This window comes from Calonectris borealis, chromosome 3, assembly GCF_964195595.1.
Source record: "Calonectris borealis chromosome 3, bCalBor7.hap1.2, whole genome shotgun sequence".
NCBI classification, from domain to species: domain Eukaryota; kingdom Metazoa; phylum Chordata; class Aves; order Procellariiformes; family Procellariidae; genus Calonectris; species Calonectris borealis.
The window spans coordinates 63,068,775-63,082,019 of NC_134314.1; the positions used below are offsets into that span (position 1 = coordinate 63,068,775).

The window sequence follows — 13,245 nt, forward strand, 5'->3', positions numbered from 1 at the left end:
GTAGAATCATTGAAGTTTACTATAAAAATATATTAAAATGTATAACAATATAATCTATCATGCAGTGTGATGAAACCAGCAATGAGACTTGTATAAATCACTGGGATTTTTGGAACTAAAGCTCAGTGCGCTGGGGATTACGGGAGTTTTGTTTTTTGTGGTTTAGTGTTTTTTCTTCTTGACTACTGAAAAAAGATTCCTGGAGGTGGCGGAAGTTGACATGACAGACCACAGCAGATACTTAAACTCTGTCATGTAATGAGAAGGGCAACGAAGCTGGTGAAGGGTCTGGAGAACCTGAGGTTGTTTAGCCTGGAGAAGAGGAGGCTAAGGGGAGACCTCATCGCGCTCTACAACTACCTGAAAGGAGGTTGTAGCGAGGTGGGTGTTGGTCTCTTCTCCCAAGGAACAAGCGATAGGGCGAGAGGAAATGGCCTCAAGCTGCGCCAAGGGAGGTTTAGACTGGACATTAGGAGAAATTTCTTTACTGAAAGAGTGGTCAGGCCTTGGAACAGGCTGCCCAGGGAAGTGGTTGAGTCACCGACCCTGGAGGTATTTAAAAGGTGTGTAGATGAGACCCTTAGGGACATGGTTTAGTGGGCAAGGTGGTGTTAACTTAATGGTTGGACTCAATGATCTTAGAGGTGTTTTCCAACCTAAATGATTCTATGATTCTATGATTCTATGAAATAACTCATGCTTCTCAACATTAATTACTAGCTAGTCAAAAGACAATAACCTGCATCAGAAAAGGTAATGCATGATGTGATAGGCAAAGCCATTTTTTAGTTGTAACTGTTTTCTTCAGAAGACATTATGGTTCTTTGACCTGAAAGACAAGGAGCCAAAGGGCTAAAGCTGTTGAATTGGTGATGAATGTTTTTTTCTGATTCTGAAGTTTTGAGGTGGTAGCTATCACTGTCAAGATCTCATTTCTTAATAAATGATCACTTTCAACAGCTTCTTTGAGAATGGTTCTATTCTTATTCATAGGCAATCTGTTTAAAAATAGCTTATTCCTCTATTTTGAGGAAAAGACATGAAAAGAGGTTGTAGCAGAGTGAGTGTATTAGTTCACAGAGCATTAGCAACACGGCTTCCAATCTGGGGTTGCATTAGCTGTTGATCTCATTGTACTAAAAGGTGATACAGACATAGCCATTCTCATCTCTCAACAGCTTTTGATATTGTTTGCTTGCTGACTTGTAGATCCCTGAAAAAACAAGCTGAAGTATTCTTGAGTGGTTGCTTTTTCAGTATTTTGAGAGTTCGTAGGTTCACTATGAATTCTCACTTCTTCAGTTGGAGAATTTTCTCCTGTGATGTCCAAAGGAAATAGCCATGAGCAGCCTTCATCTCCTAAATGTATGGGAGTGTTTGTGAAAATACAGGTTATATAATGTATTACATATGTAACGGACAGACAGCTCTAAAACACTGTCCTCCTGCCTTGGCACTTGGATTAGAGCTTATAGCTCATATAGTTAGCGTCAAGAAATGTGAAATAATGAGAAAAGAGTTGAGTGGTGTCCTCATCGCTTCAAGTTGGATGTGGATGCTATTAATACCCCAGATTTATGATATAGGTCAAAAGTAGATTGCCTGCTGTATTTGGATAACATTGGGTGTGACCACTGTATTTAGTGAGAGGAATGAAGTTCTCTTCAGGACAGTCCTTGGCATGTTTATTCAGACATTTGTTACTTCGATTCAGGTTTCCCTTCAGAGACCTTACAGAAGTTGAAGCCATTGTTGAATATCACAGCTCAGTTATTGAGTTTAAAATATTGGTTTCTTCAGTCACCCCGATGCATTATTGATTTGGACACTAGAAAGGACAAATTGCTCAAATGAATTGGATGTCGGTTTTGTATTGGGATTTACATTTGCTGTAATTTTACATTGACAATGACAGGTTATCTGCTCAGGTGGCAAAGGCAGTCTTTTGTGTGTTATATTTCATTCCATGTGGTATATATATTTTCCATTAATATACAACCTGACCATAACATGGGCATCTACAGGAATTCTCATGAAAGTCAGTAAAGAAATTAAATCAAGAAGTACAAGGAGGCACAAGAAGAACATTCCTGTTCTTTATTTCTGCTTGGTTTTAATTGATAAAAATAATCAATGTACTGAATATCAATTTAGATGTTTAACTACTGTTTATAAAGGTATAAAGCAAATATATATGTTCCATTCTTACCAAAATGAAAATAAATTACATGTAAATGAGTATGAAAAAGAAAATGCAGTTAAACACAGAAAAGCATATTCTGATGTTTTAGTTAACGCTATCATAAAATTACAATAAAGGGTATAGAAAAAGTTATAGAAAAAAAAAGTAAAAGTTATAGAAACAGTTATACTCATCAGAATCACTTTCAGCCAGATCTTAGGTAGTGTGCATGTTAACATGTCTCAGTGAAGTTAGTGAAGCTAGCCAGTAAAATGTACTGAATTTACTATGAATTTATTTAGCTTCAACTCTTCAGCAGCACAGACTCTTATTATGGAGATAGCATCCTCAGATGCTAAGATGAGGTGATAGTGTCATCTTTATGTACTAGCTGCTTTCCAGGAGGATGTGACATCAAGTTTGTGTTTCCAGAAATATGTAAAAGTGATGAATGAGCCAAACTTGTCACTTGTTTTTGCCTAAGGTATAACCTTATTTTGCTACTCCAATTTTACATGCTGCATAAGGATTTCCCTGAATTACCTAAAAACAGAAGTAGAGGAAAAACACTAGGCAGAAAACATCAGTGTCCATTACTTGCATTGACCTGATTCACTATGAAAATAGGAGAAGATTCAATAAAGTCTGTTCTAGAAAGTTAAAACCATACAAAGCATTGGGTTAGCCACAGCTGTGGGTGTAATACTTTTTTTTTTTCCCTTTTCACAGGAAAACACATCTCCTCTTCCTCCCACTCTTTCAGACTGTCTGCGGGCTGATGTTAGAATCCCTGTTGCTCGGAGCCAAAATTGTTCCAACTACCCAGAAGGGCTGACCTTCACCCGCAGTTTCCTCTATCCTCCCAGTGAGCATGGTTCTTTTTATAGCTAGAGCTTAGAAAGTCTTAATCAGCTGGATGTGGGTTTATGTTTAAACATATACCCAAATACCAAAACAAACTTCTTCGGATCAGCATGTTGGGCAGAAAAAGGTTTCCAGTGTTTGTAGGCTGACCAAAAGCAGAGCAACTGCTTCTTGTATCTAAATATTTTCAGTTTAGAACATTTAAGTTTTTCTTTAAAAAATGGAACAACTTGAATGTGATGAAAACTGGTTCGAAAGATGTAAAGGGTTGGTGTGAAGGGCTGTCCCTCTTCCTCTGTATGAATATTCATTTCCTATTGTCAAATTTGATAATTACTTTATTGAACAGATTGTACAAACAAATTTGGAGATATGTTTGCGGTAGGATCATACAGCTCATGCTCAAATGTAAAATGTAACTGAATTACATATACTTGCAATTTATAGTGACATATGAATCAAATTTGTCTTTGTACAGTATTTCATTAACTTATACTTTGTTCTTTTATATAGACTTCAATTCATCTGCTCTTGAACAGTATGATGCCTTACTCACCAGCAATATTGTGCCCATGTATAGAGCTTTCAGAGGTAGGTTGCGAAGTTTTGATTAATTTTGATTAATTTTCTGTAATTATGGTTCTGGATTTGATAAAGGTATGACAAGGACTTAAAAACATTAATGCATGGCCTGCAGTATATCCAGATCTTGTGCAAATATATTTAAAACTTTTTAGAAGTAGATGTGTGAAATTTTAAAACGCACTTCCGTAAGTTAATTTTTTTTCTGTGTATAGTCCTGTCTGACCTCTGCTTAGGTGTACCTGTTCACTTTTGAATTTTCTCTTCATCTCGTGTGTGGTGTCCTAACATGAAATGCTAGCCATGAAACTCTCAATAAAATATCCCCTTGGGGAAATGCTCGAGGTGAATGAAAATGGCACTTTTTCCTTCCTTTTGCAAGGTCTCAAGAGAAGACAGGATGAAGTTTGTTAACAATACCCTGATACAGTGCCTGTTTCATCAAGCAGAAACTCAAACCAGACAATATTAATCTTGGAATATTTATTTCAGGCAGATGTTCCTATTATACAAGTGCAGTAAGCTACATTAACTCTTTCCATCCAGCCTGACTCACATTTGTTTGTAATCACTAATAGGAAATTTTCTATAACTGCATATCATCCTGTTTTACTCTTAGGTCTACGCTCATTTTCTTAGACAAAGGGTAGAAAGAGGAATTGTGTAAGGAAAAAGCTGGAGGAAAAGCAATGATGTAGCTACCTTTCTAATGCATTCAGACCTCATTTATTCATTCACTTATGTCATATAAAAAACAGAGATCCAGAAAACCTAAGTGGCTTTAATCTTCCAAGTAAATCAAAGACATGAAAAATACGATTTTCCAAGGAAAACTCTACAAGAGATTCAAACTTACAAGAAGTTACTCTAGACCGTAAGCAAGAGTTAAATCAATAGGGGATGCCCTCAACCCCCAAAACACATCTGTTTTTTTTGCCATGATAGCTGTAAATATTCGAATAGTCTCACTAGCTTATATCCTACAAATTGTATTTTCTCAAATAACATCTGTGAAACAAGCCAAATTTTCTAGTGATATTTGACGTGAGTTCTGTAGAGTTAGACTAACTCTCAGGTAGTAAATATTCCTCTCACAAAGCCATTATCTCAGTTCCCACTAATTGGCACAGTTGCAAGTGCTAGCAGAAGGCCAGAAATGAATGATCTCTCAGCTCTAGAATTGCAGCTTCAGCTTCAGGTCGAATGCATTATCTCCAGTAGTGCAATGGGCCTTGCAGAGCTAAAATAGCATTTACCATGCCTCTTTCAATAGTGAGTGAGATTATGTCCCTTCTGATGAAATCCAAATTTTGTGTAACAAAGACTTGATTTTACAGGCAGTTTATTCTGGAACTTTTTATTATTGATCTATAACGAAGCAGGAAAGATGTTCTTTTTCTTTAGTGGTGAAATAACTTCAAATTTATGGTAAATATGCTTATATTTTCTTTTAATGACAGACATATGGGACTATTTCCATAATGTGCTTCTTCAGGAGTATGCTAGAGAAAGGAATGGAGTAAATGTTATCAGTGGACCAGTGTTTGATTACAATTATGATGGCCATTTTGATACTCTTGATGAAATTAAGCTGTAAGTACATGGAAAAGCCAGACCAGATTATTTCCCACTGTATTTCCACACAAACAAACTTCTGTTCAAAAATAATAAGAAACAAGTATGACATAATGATGGAGTAATACTACATTCACTGTTACTCATACAACAGCAAATACTCTTGCAAACAGATACAGTACTGTAGAAGTTGAAGTTCCAGTAAGAGAAAAAAGCTTTGCAGTTACATGTGTATCTATGTACACATGCACGGATACAGACCAGGAATTTGTTTCCCAAGCTTGTGCCTAGATTTTTGGGCCTCTGCAACAGAAAAACTGGGAGAATATATGACATCTAAATATGCAGAAGATGTGCTTAAGCATAATTTTCTCAGTTTCATGTTGTGCTCACTCACCTGTTTGTTGTTTCTCCCTGTTGTCTCAAACTGATGTGTTTTATCAAAGATCAGATTTCTGTGTTTGCATTCACTGAATCAGGTAACTGGGAATGTAAAATGTAACATTCTTGAGTGGTACCTTTGCATAGCTATGGCTTACACAGGTCACTTTAAGGTCTGACAAGTTCTAGGTACATTTTAGCGAGCTCTGGTAGCATAACAAAATAAGTTTAAAAATTCATCTGTGTGTAGAAACAGGAATAAGAGAAGACTTACATTAAAAAAAAAATCTATAAAAGAGAAATATAAAAGATAAAGACCAATTATTTATGTTAGTGAATGAGGACAGAAGGAGGAAAAAACAGAATAAGAACAAACAACTTAGATTGTTCCAAATATAGAGAAAATGGCTTGTGACAGTAAGAACACTTATGTAGTAGAAAAGTGCTGGGAAATCTGCACAGCTGAATCTGTCCCTGGAGATGTTTTATTCAAGGCTAGACTTAATACCACATCTGTCAAAAATGGTTTGAGAATGGGAAAATCTGCTCTGCCACGAAGTAGGAGGGTGGAAGGGAGGAAAGACTAGAACTTCCTTCCAAGCAGAATGCTGTAATACCTAGTTGACCACATAATGTTGTCTACAGTTTGGAATAAGCATGTTTTATTCAGCGTGGTTAGTCAGTCATATGAAGCAGTATAATGTTTCAGTGATGGTGTTTTGTTGAGTACTGAAGATGTACAGCAAATTTGGGAAGCATTCATCTCCTCGTAAGTTTATACATGAAAGTGACCATGTTCACGGAATAGCCAGAAAAGGGAGGCGAAGACATGCTCTATCCTGCCTCTTCCAGTGGTAGAGATCTCTGGCTTTGGCAAAATAGAGTGTTGACCATGTAAGCAATCCTGTTGGTTTCAGTGGCACTGCTTGTAGCAAAAGGACTAAACCATGCATGTTTGGCTGTTATGAAACAGATAGGGAGGCTGTCTATCCCATCAGGTGTTTATTTCAATTATAAAATAAATAAAAGTCATAGAGTAGTGAAAGATCTATGCTGATATAAGTTCTATAAATTACTAATGGCATCAGTGGTTTTAATACTTGACATCTAGATAAATCCCTTAATTAATGTTTGTTTTGTAGGCATGTAAACAATACAGAAATCCCTGTCCCAACTCATTACTTTGTGGTTCTGACTAGCTGCAAGAACAAGTCATATACTCCACTGAACTGTTCAGGCTCCTTGGATGCTTTGTCTTTTATTATTCCTCATCGACCTGACAACACTGAAAGCTGTGCTGTAAGTATAGTTCTATGCTCCTGTGTGCTAATGAGCTTTGTGAACTGATTCCCAGTGGGATCCAGTCATCTGGAGAATCTTTAGAAGTCTAAGTGTTTAATTAATTCATTCCCCATGAGTTGAGAAGGAGATGAGAGCTAAAGCGATGACTAGGAGAGCAAGAAGCTCTCGGAAAGGTAGCTGGAAACTAATGAGCTGATAGGAAGCAAGGAAGAAGAAGAAAGGAGGGTTTGTTAAGAGGACTTGGAAATGCTGTCATCTGAGAAGGGCTGAGAACAGCAGCACAGCCAACAGGGTTCTGAGATAGCTTTATGGAAGGCTGCAGGATAAACGTACTCCAGAGGTATCAGAGGACTTTGAGTGTTACTCCCTTCAGTGTAGCTAGAATTCCTTCAATTCTTTGTTCCACCTTTATCAAAATTAGACAGTAGGCATTTAGATGGATGGTTCTGCAGTTGAAATTCATACTTGAATAAAATATCATCTATGCTTACCACTAACAGCGTAAATCTCATGTTTTGTAGCAAACAAAATAAATTAGCTGAGTGTAATATGTATTGTTGAGCCACCTGAGTGTCTATTCCATAAACTCTGGGATGCAGAAGGTTCCTTAGCTCAGTGTCTGTATTAGAGTCTCCCCACACACAAGTATAGCTGCACAGACTTGAACTGGCCCTAAAAGCAATACAACTGTGTTTATTTAGTTTATTTATAACTTTGAACTCATAACTTCAGAGAGGTGCAAGCTTGCGCTGCTTAGAAACAACTTGGGTGTCTCCTCATTTGTGGTGTGGATAATCCATAACTGCCCAGCGATCTTTTTGGTAGTTGAGAGTTGACTAAAGGTACAAAATAAAAATTTGAATGACTTAGTCTTTATATTTTAGAAAGTAACATCTGTTATTTCTGAAGTTTAGCCACAAACCCCAAATATCATTGCACTTTATATTCATTGTGTCTTGCAGTGATGTAAATTTAATGAACCATTTGTGTCAGAAGCAGATATTGTTAATAGAAAAGCAAATAACCATCTGTTTGCAAAAAAACTTTGTAGTAAAAGAATTGAACAATAACATTTTTGATTGATTAGTGCTTACATTTCCATTGTTTCCCCTGTGTATCTAGCAATTATTATTGCTGTCCAACAAACAAGACTGAGCTGCTGTAAGGACTTTGTTCAGGCTGTGAGGTTCCTGTTGTTTGGCTAGCTTGTGCACTGCAACTAATTTATACTGTAGCTAAAACTATCCTTACTTGTGTGTTTAATACATGACTCAACTGTACTTTGTAGTTAAAAGTCATACTTGCCATTTCAGCATAATTTTGCTTCTCTGTTACTTTGGAATTGGGGAGGTGGGGAGAAGGGACATCCATTTGATTCTGTTTGAATGAGATCCCTAAATGCAAGGCTGTAAAGATGTCTAGGAATACCTGAAATAGGTCTTACCAACTGGAGGCCTTTAGTCTGTCAAACCAGTTCAAACACTGGTTATTGTCTAACACCACCACCAAACAACAGAGTGCCTTTTATGTGTTTGAACATTGTTCTTGTTTGTTTTGGCAGGAAAATAAGACACTTTCCGAATGGGTTGAAGAAAGAGTTCAGGCTCATTCTGCACGTGTTCGGGATGTGGAGCTGCTAACTGGGCTTGACTTTTACCAGGAAAGAAAGGAACCCATCTCCGAGATCTTACAACTAAAGACATTTTTGCCAATATTTGAGACTGAAATTAACTGAGTATCTGTTAAAAAAGTGTCAGTGCTTGGAAGAAAGTTAAGTTAAAAGTTAAGTGATTTAACTTTTTTCCGTGCTAAAGTATGTAGGAAACATGACTACAGCTCTTCTATAGGAAAACACACTTAGAGGAGCTAATTTCTTTTTTCAAATTCGTGTTCTTCGGTCAAGTGTTTTGTGCCAATAAAAATTACCTAAAGTAAATTAAATCATCATTGCTGAGCCAGGCTTTCAAAATAGAGAGTATTTTATTAGTAGTAGTTTGAAAAAAACCTGCAGAAGGAACACATTTTATAGTAGAGAGACCCCAGAATTGTAAACTCCATAGAAAATATTTCTATAATGGAGTTGGAAAGTGAAACAGTTTGAGAGGAGTGTGTGTGTTTTTTCCCTTGTGTTTATCAGAGAGGTTATGGTTATCTAATACTAGTATGTCCTGAAAGGTTCTGAATTTCTCTTTCTCACCTATTAATTCACATGGAAACTGCTATGTATTTATGTGGAAGTGTCTTCTATGATCATCCCCTGCGTTTTCCACTTGGGTTAATTCATTATGCTAGTAACAAGTGACGTGAAGTTAGAGTAAATGAGCTATATTCTATACCCTTCAGAAATCTTAAAGCATTCTAAACATGAAGAGGTAAAAAAATGCTCTAGCCAGAAGAATTTACCTGTATTTGCAACAATTTCCAAATACCTGGCAATACCTAAATGTTTGTGTCTATTTTTAAATAGTTATACCTGAGATTAGAGCACAAAATTAGTGGTGACATCCGAAAAATAGTCCGTGTTCTTTTCCATAGTGACTTTATACGCAGAGACTCTCTAACTCACACTGTGCTGTACACAAATTACTACTGAGGGTAGGTAAGTGGGACAAGGCAGTGGAAATTCCCAGAGTCTGCTATTACAGAAATGTCGTATGTTAATTGAGTGTTGAGCTGATTTTCTCCACTGAAAAGGCTGCAGGTATGAATAACCATTTGTCTGATTTATAGGCACAGTGGGGGAGTTATAAAAAAACATGTCAAAGACTGTTTCAATCTGTAACTAATTGTGGACTGAAGGAGATACGTCTGTTTAAAAACGGAAGCTTTAAAAACCTATACAAAAAACCCCTAAAACCACCACAGGACATTTTTTTCCCCACATCTTAGATGATCAGTGTATGCACATACACTCCAAATGTAGTTTAGCAATATTTACCTTACATCAAGATGTGGGACAAAGCTGAATGTCAAGATTTGTATCTTTGGTTAAAACATTACACCATCTCCTTGAACATGGGATTGTATTTCACCCTGCAACACTGTGGCACCTAAATCTGTCCATCTAAATCAGAGACTTCTGCTAAACTGCCTCAATTAAGAATACAACTGATTTTTCACTGCATAGTAAATCACACCCTAACTCTAGTCAATGAATCTACATAACACATACTAATTTAGGCATGTAAACGAACTAGTCTAGAATCATAAAATTAATTTCAGAGATAAGAACAAACAACCAGTTTCTTAAGAGTATAATATTTGGAATGTCTACATTAGCAACTTAAAGTAGAACTAGCTTGATTGATGTGATGTTGTTGTGACTTGATACATTTAAATTTGAATTTAAATATATCACCAATTCATTGTATCACCAATTAAATGTTTCACCAACCATGGCAGCAATACAAGCTTCAGGCCAACACGCTAGTTCAATTATGAAAGCAAATTGGTGTAGATATGCCTTTGTGAATAGTTACACTCATGTTTGAAATATGTATATCTCTGGGTACGTGCATGATGAAATAATGTCTTTGAGGTTTGCCCAGACTTCTGAAAATTAATTTCATCCATGCTTTCACACACAACAGGTATTGGACTTAAATAGCAGCAAAATTAACTTGCTGTCCTCCTTCACAAGATTCTCTAATATTCTTATCAAGATATCTGGCTTACCCCTCTCAAAGCACCCCACCCTGCTGATAAGAGTTGGCCCCTTCTGTGTAAAGATCCCTGCCTATCAGACTGATAAAAACTATATTTCTTGTTCAGTATTTGTATAGCATCTAACACAAGAGGATCTTGATCACATATTTGGGTTTTACACAAACGTTTGTGGATATGAAGTCTGAAGTTGCAGTCACTCTAAGAAAGCAAATATGAAAGTGGTTTTGCTATAGTTGTGTTTATTTCCCCTACTATTCGTTCAGCTGTCATAATAGCTAGCATTCAAAAGAGTAGTGGATCATTTACAGATAAAAGTATGGAGATTGCATAGGAATATCTAACTGAAAATTTTCTAGGAGTAAAGGACTTGGTTCTTAGCCCTTTATTCTTCCCTTGGCACTGATGCCTGAGTACTCTCTTCATGTGGCAGAGTCTCCAGCTTTCTCAGTGCCAATTCTCTATGCAGTCTCATACAGCTTCTGTCACACCCCGTGACATAAGCTCTGCTATAAACTGCTTCTGGCAGCATTGTGTTCCCTCTCCTTCTCCCCAGAGGCTGTAATGTCCCTCTGTTAGTTGATCTTCTGGTCTCATAGGCCTCCTTAAATCTGTTGCATTTTTTGTTACTTACAGGAACAACCATGGGAAATTTTCTTTCCCCCATCGGTACTAAGTTCAACCAGGGAGCCTAGTCATCGACTGCTTTAGAACATGTCTGGATTTCTGACTGATTTGGTGGAAAACTGTGGGCCAAGTTTTCTTGCTTTCCCTTCCCTAGTTACATGAGCCAGTGCCTGCATTGGAGATTGGGAGAACTAGTAGTGAAGTTGATAGAATGATAGAATCATAGAATCATTAAGATTGGAAAAGACCTCTAACATCATCGTGTCCAAACGTCAACCCAACACCACCATGCCCACTACACCATGTCCCTAAGCGCCTCATCTACACGTCTTTTAAATACTTCCAGGGATGGTGACTCCACCACTTCCCTGGGCAGCCTGTTCCAAGGCCTGACCACTCTTTCAGTAAAGAAATTTCTCCTAATATCCCTATCCTAAACCTCCCCTGGCGCAACTTGAGGCCATTTCCTCTTGTCCTATCGCTTGTTCCTTGGGAGAAGAGACCAACACCCACCTCGCTACAACCTCCTTTCAGGTAGTTGTAGAGCGCGATGAGGTCTCCCCTCAGCCTCCTCTTCTCCAGGCTAAACAACCCCAGTTCCCTCAGCCGCTCCTCATAAGACTTGTGCTCCAGGCCCTTCACCAGCTTCGTTGCCCTTCTCTGGACACACTCCAGCACCTCCATGTCCTTCTTGTAGTGAGGGGCCCAGAACTGAACACAGGATTCGAGGTGCGTACAGGGGCACGATCACTTCCCTACTCCTGCTGGCCACACCATTTCTGATACAGAATGATGATTAGGGGACAGATCTGGCTCTGTCTACCACCCTTGTACCATGTAATTAAAGCTGCATATGGGAGGAAGTGCAGCTCTCAAACCCTGGCGATTCATGCAAGGGAAATTCATTGGTATTTGGGCTTTGATGACCTTATCTAAAATTTTTAAGTGGTTCATAGGCTTGCATAGGCATTTTTCTTTAAATTTGAAAATAAATGTAATGCCTTATCCATTTATAGAAATAAAAAATAAAAAAATTTGCCAGTTCATAAGGAAACAGTAAATACTGTGTACATAAGGTTGCATTACCGGTAGAAACTTATACAGTTCACTAAGATATTTGTACGGATCTTTTCCTCTTTGAAATAGTGTAAATTCTGCAAGTTGCATGGAGATGGAAATGAACAGCTGTCTCAAACAGAATTCATGTGCCCCCAAAGCTACAAACTACAGCACAGTCATTCCAAGAATCTAAAAAAAATATTTTATTCAAATAACATTGACCTGGAACATTTCAGCCACTTACATTTCACAACTCTCAACTGGTTGTCCTAGTTCGCATTTCAAAAGCAAAGAATATTTATTCTTCATTAAAGTTATCAAATATATGAAAGTTCTGGTATGTAGAGGAGAGTAGGAGGGGAGTAAGTTCTATCTTGCAGTTCAAAGGCAGTGAAACTATATGTGACATTGTAAGAAGTCTACTTGGCACACGCTCCTTACTATAGAAAAGCAGGACAAAAGCACAGTTGACTGAATGTATAAAATTGATTATTTTTTTTACTCAGAAATGCTGAGAAGTTCAGAAGTTAAAATAAAGGAACAGTAAAAGTAACAACAAATAGACAATAACACATAGTAAAACCAGCATATGGCAAATACTTAATTTAAAAACATACTCCTCCTTTGATAATCACTCTGCTTTGTCCTGAGAACTAAGAAATGATGCTGTTTCTGAAAGTTTCAGACTTGTCGTATTTCCTAGAGGATGTGGGTATAACTTCCCCAAAATGGGAAGCCCTTTGTTTCTGTGGGTTTTAGCCAGTTTTGGGACCCCTAAGTAGGAAGCTGGAGTGGAATAGGTGTAAATCAATATGCTGACTGTAAAAGCAGATGTTGCCAAGTCCCAGCTCTCATAGCCACCTTATGTGTGGGAATTAAAAACGTAAATTCTGTAAAACATGATTTTCCATAGGCCGCTATTGAAGCTGAGAAACTGAGCACTCCTGTAGCTATTGAAAATTTGAACTCAGGAGGATCTGGCTGTTTCCCTCTCTTATCCCTGGGTTTTT

The 13,245-nt window shown here is 37.6% G+C and overlaps 1 protein-coding gene across 1 annotated transcript in view; it reads left to right on the plus strand.

The window, feature by feature from the left end:
- ENPP3 (ectonucleotide pyrophosphatase/phosphodiesterase 3) overlaps positions 1-8,621 on the plus strand; it is a 43,802-nt gene extending 35,181 nt beyond the window's left edge. The window contains exons 21-25 of the mRNA XM_075145846.1: positions 2,912-3,047; positions 3,560-3,637; positions 5,089-5,221; positions 6,727-6,883; positions 8,448-8,621. Coding sequence (XP_075001947.1) covers positions 2,912-3,047; positions 3,560-3,637; positions 5,089-5,221; positions 6,727-6,883; positions 8,448-8,621 — 678 coding nt within the window. The remainder of the gene's footprint in view (positions 1-2,911; positions 3,048-3,559; positions 3,638-5,088; positions 5,222-6,726; positions 6,884-8,447) is intronic.
- Positions 8,622-13,245: the final 4,624 nt, after the last annotated feature.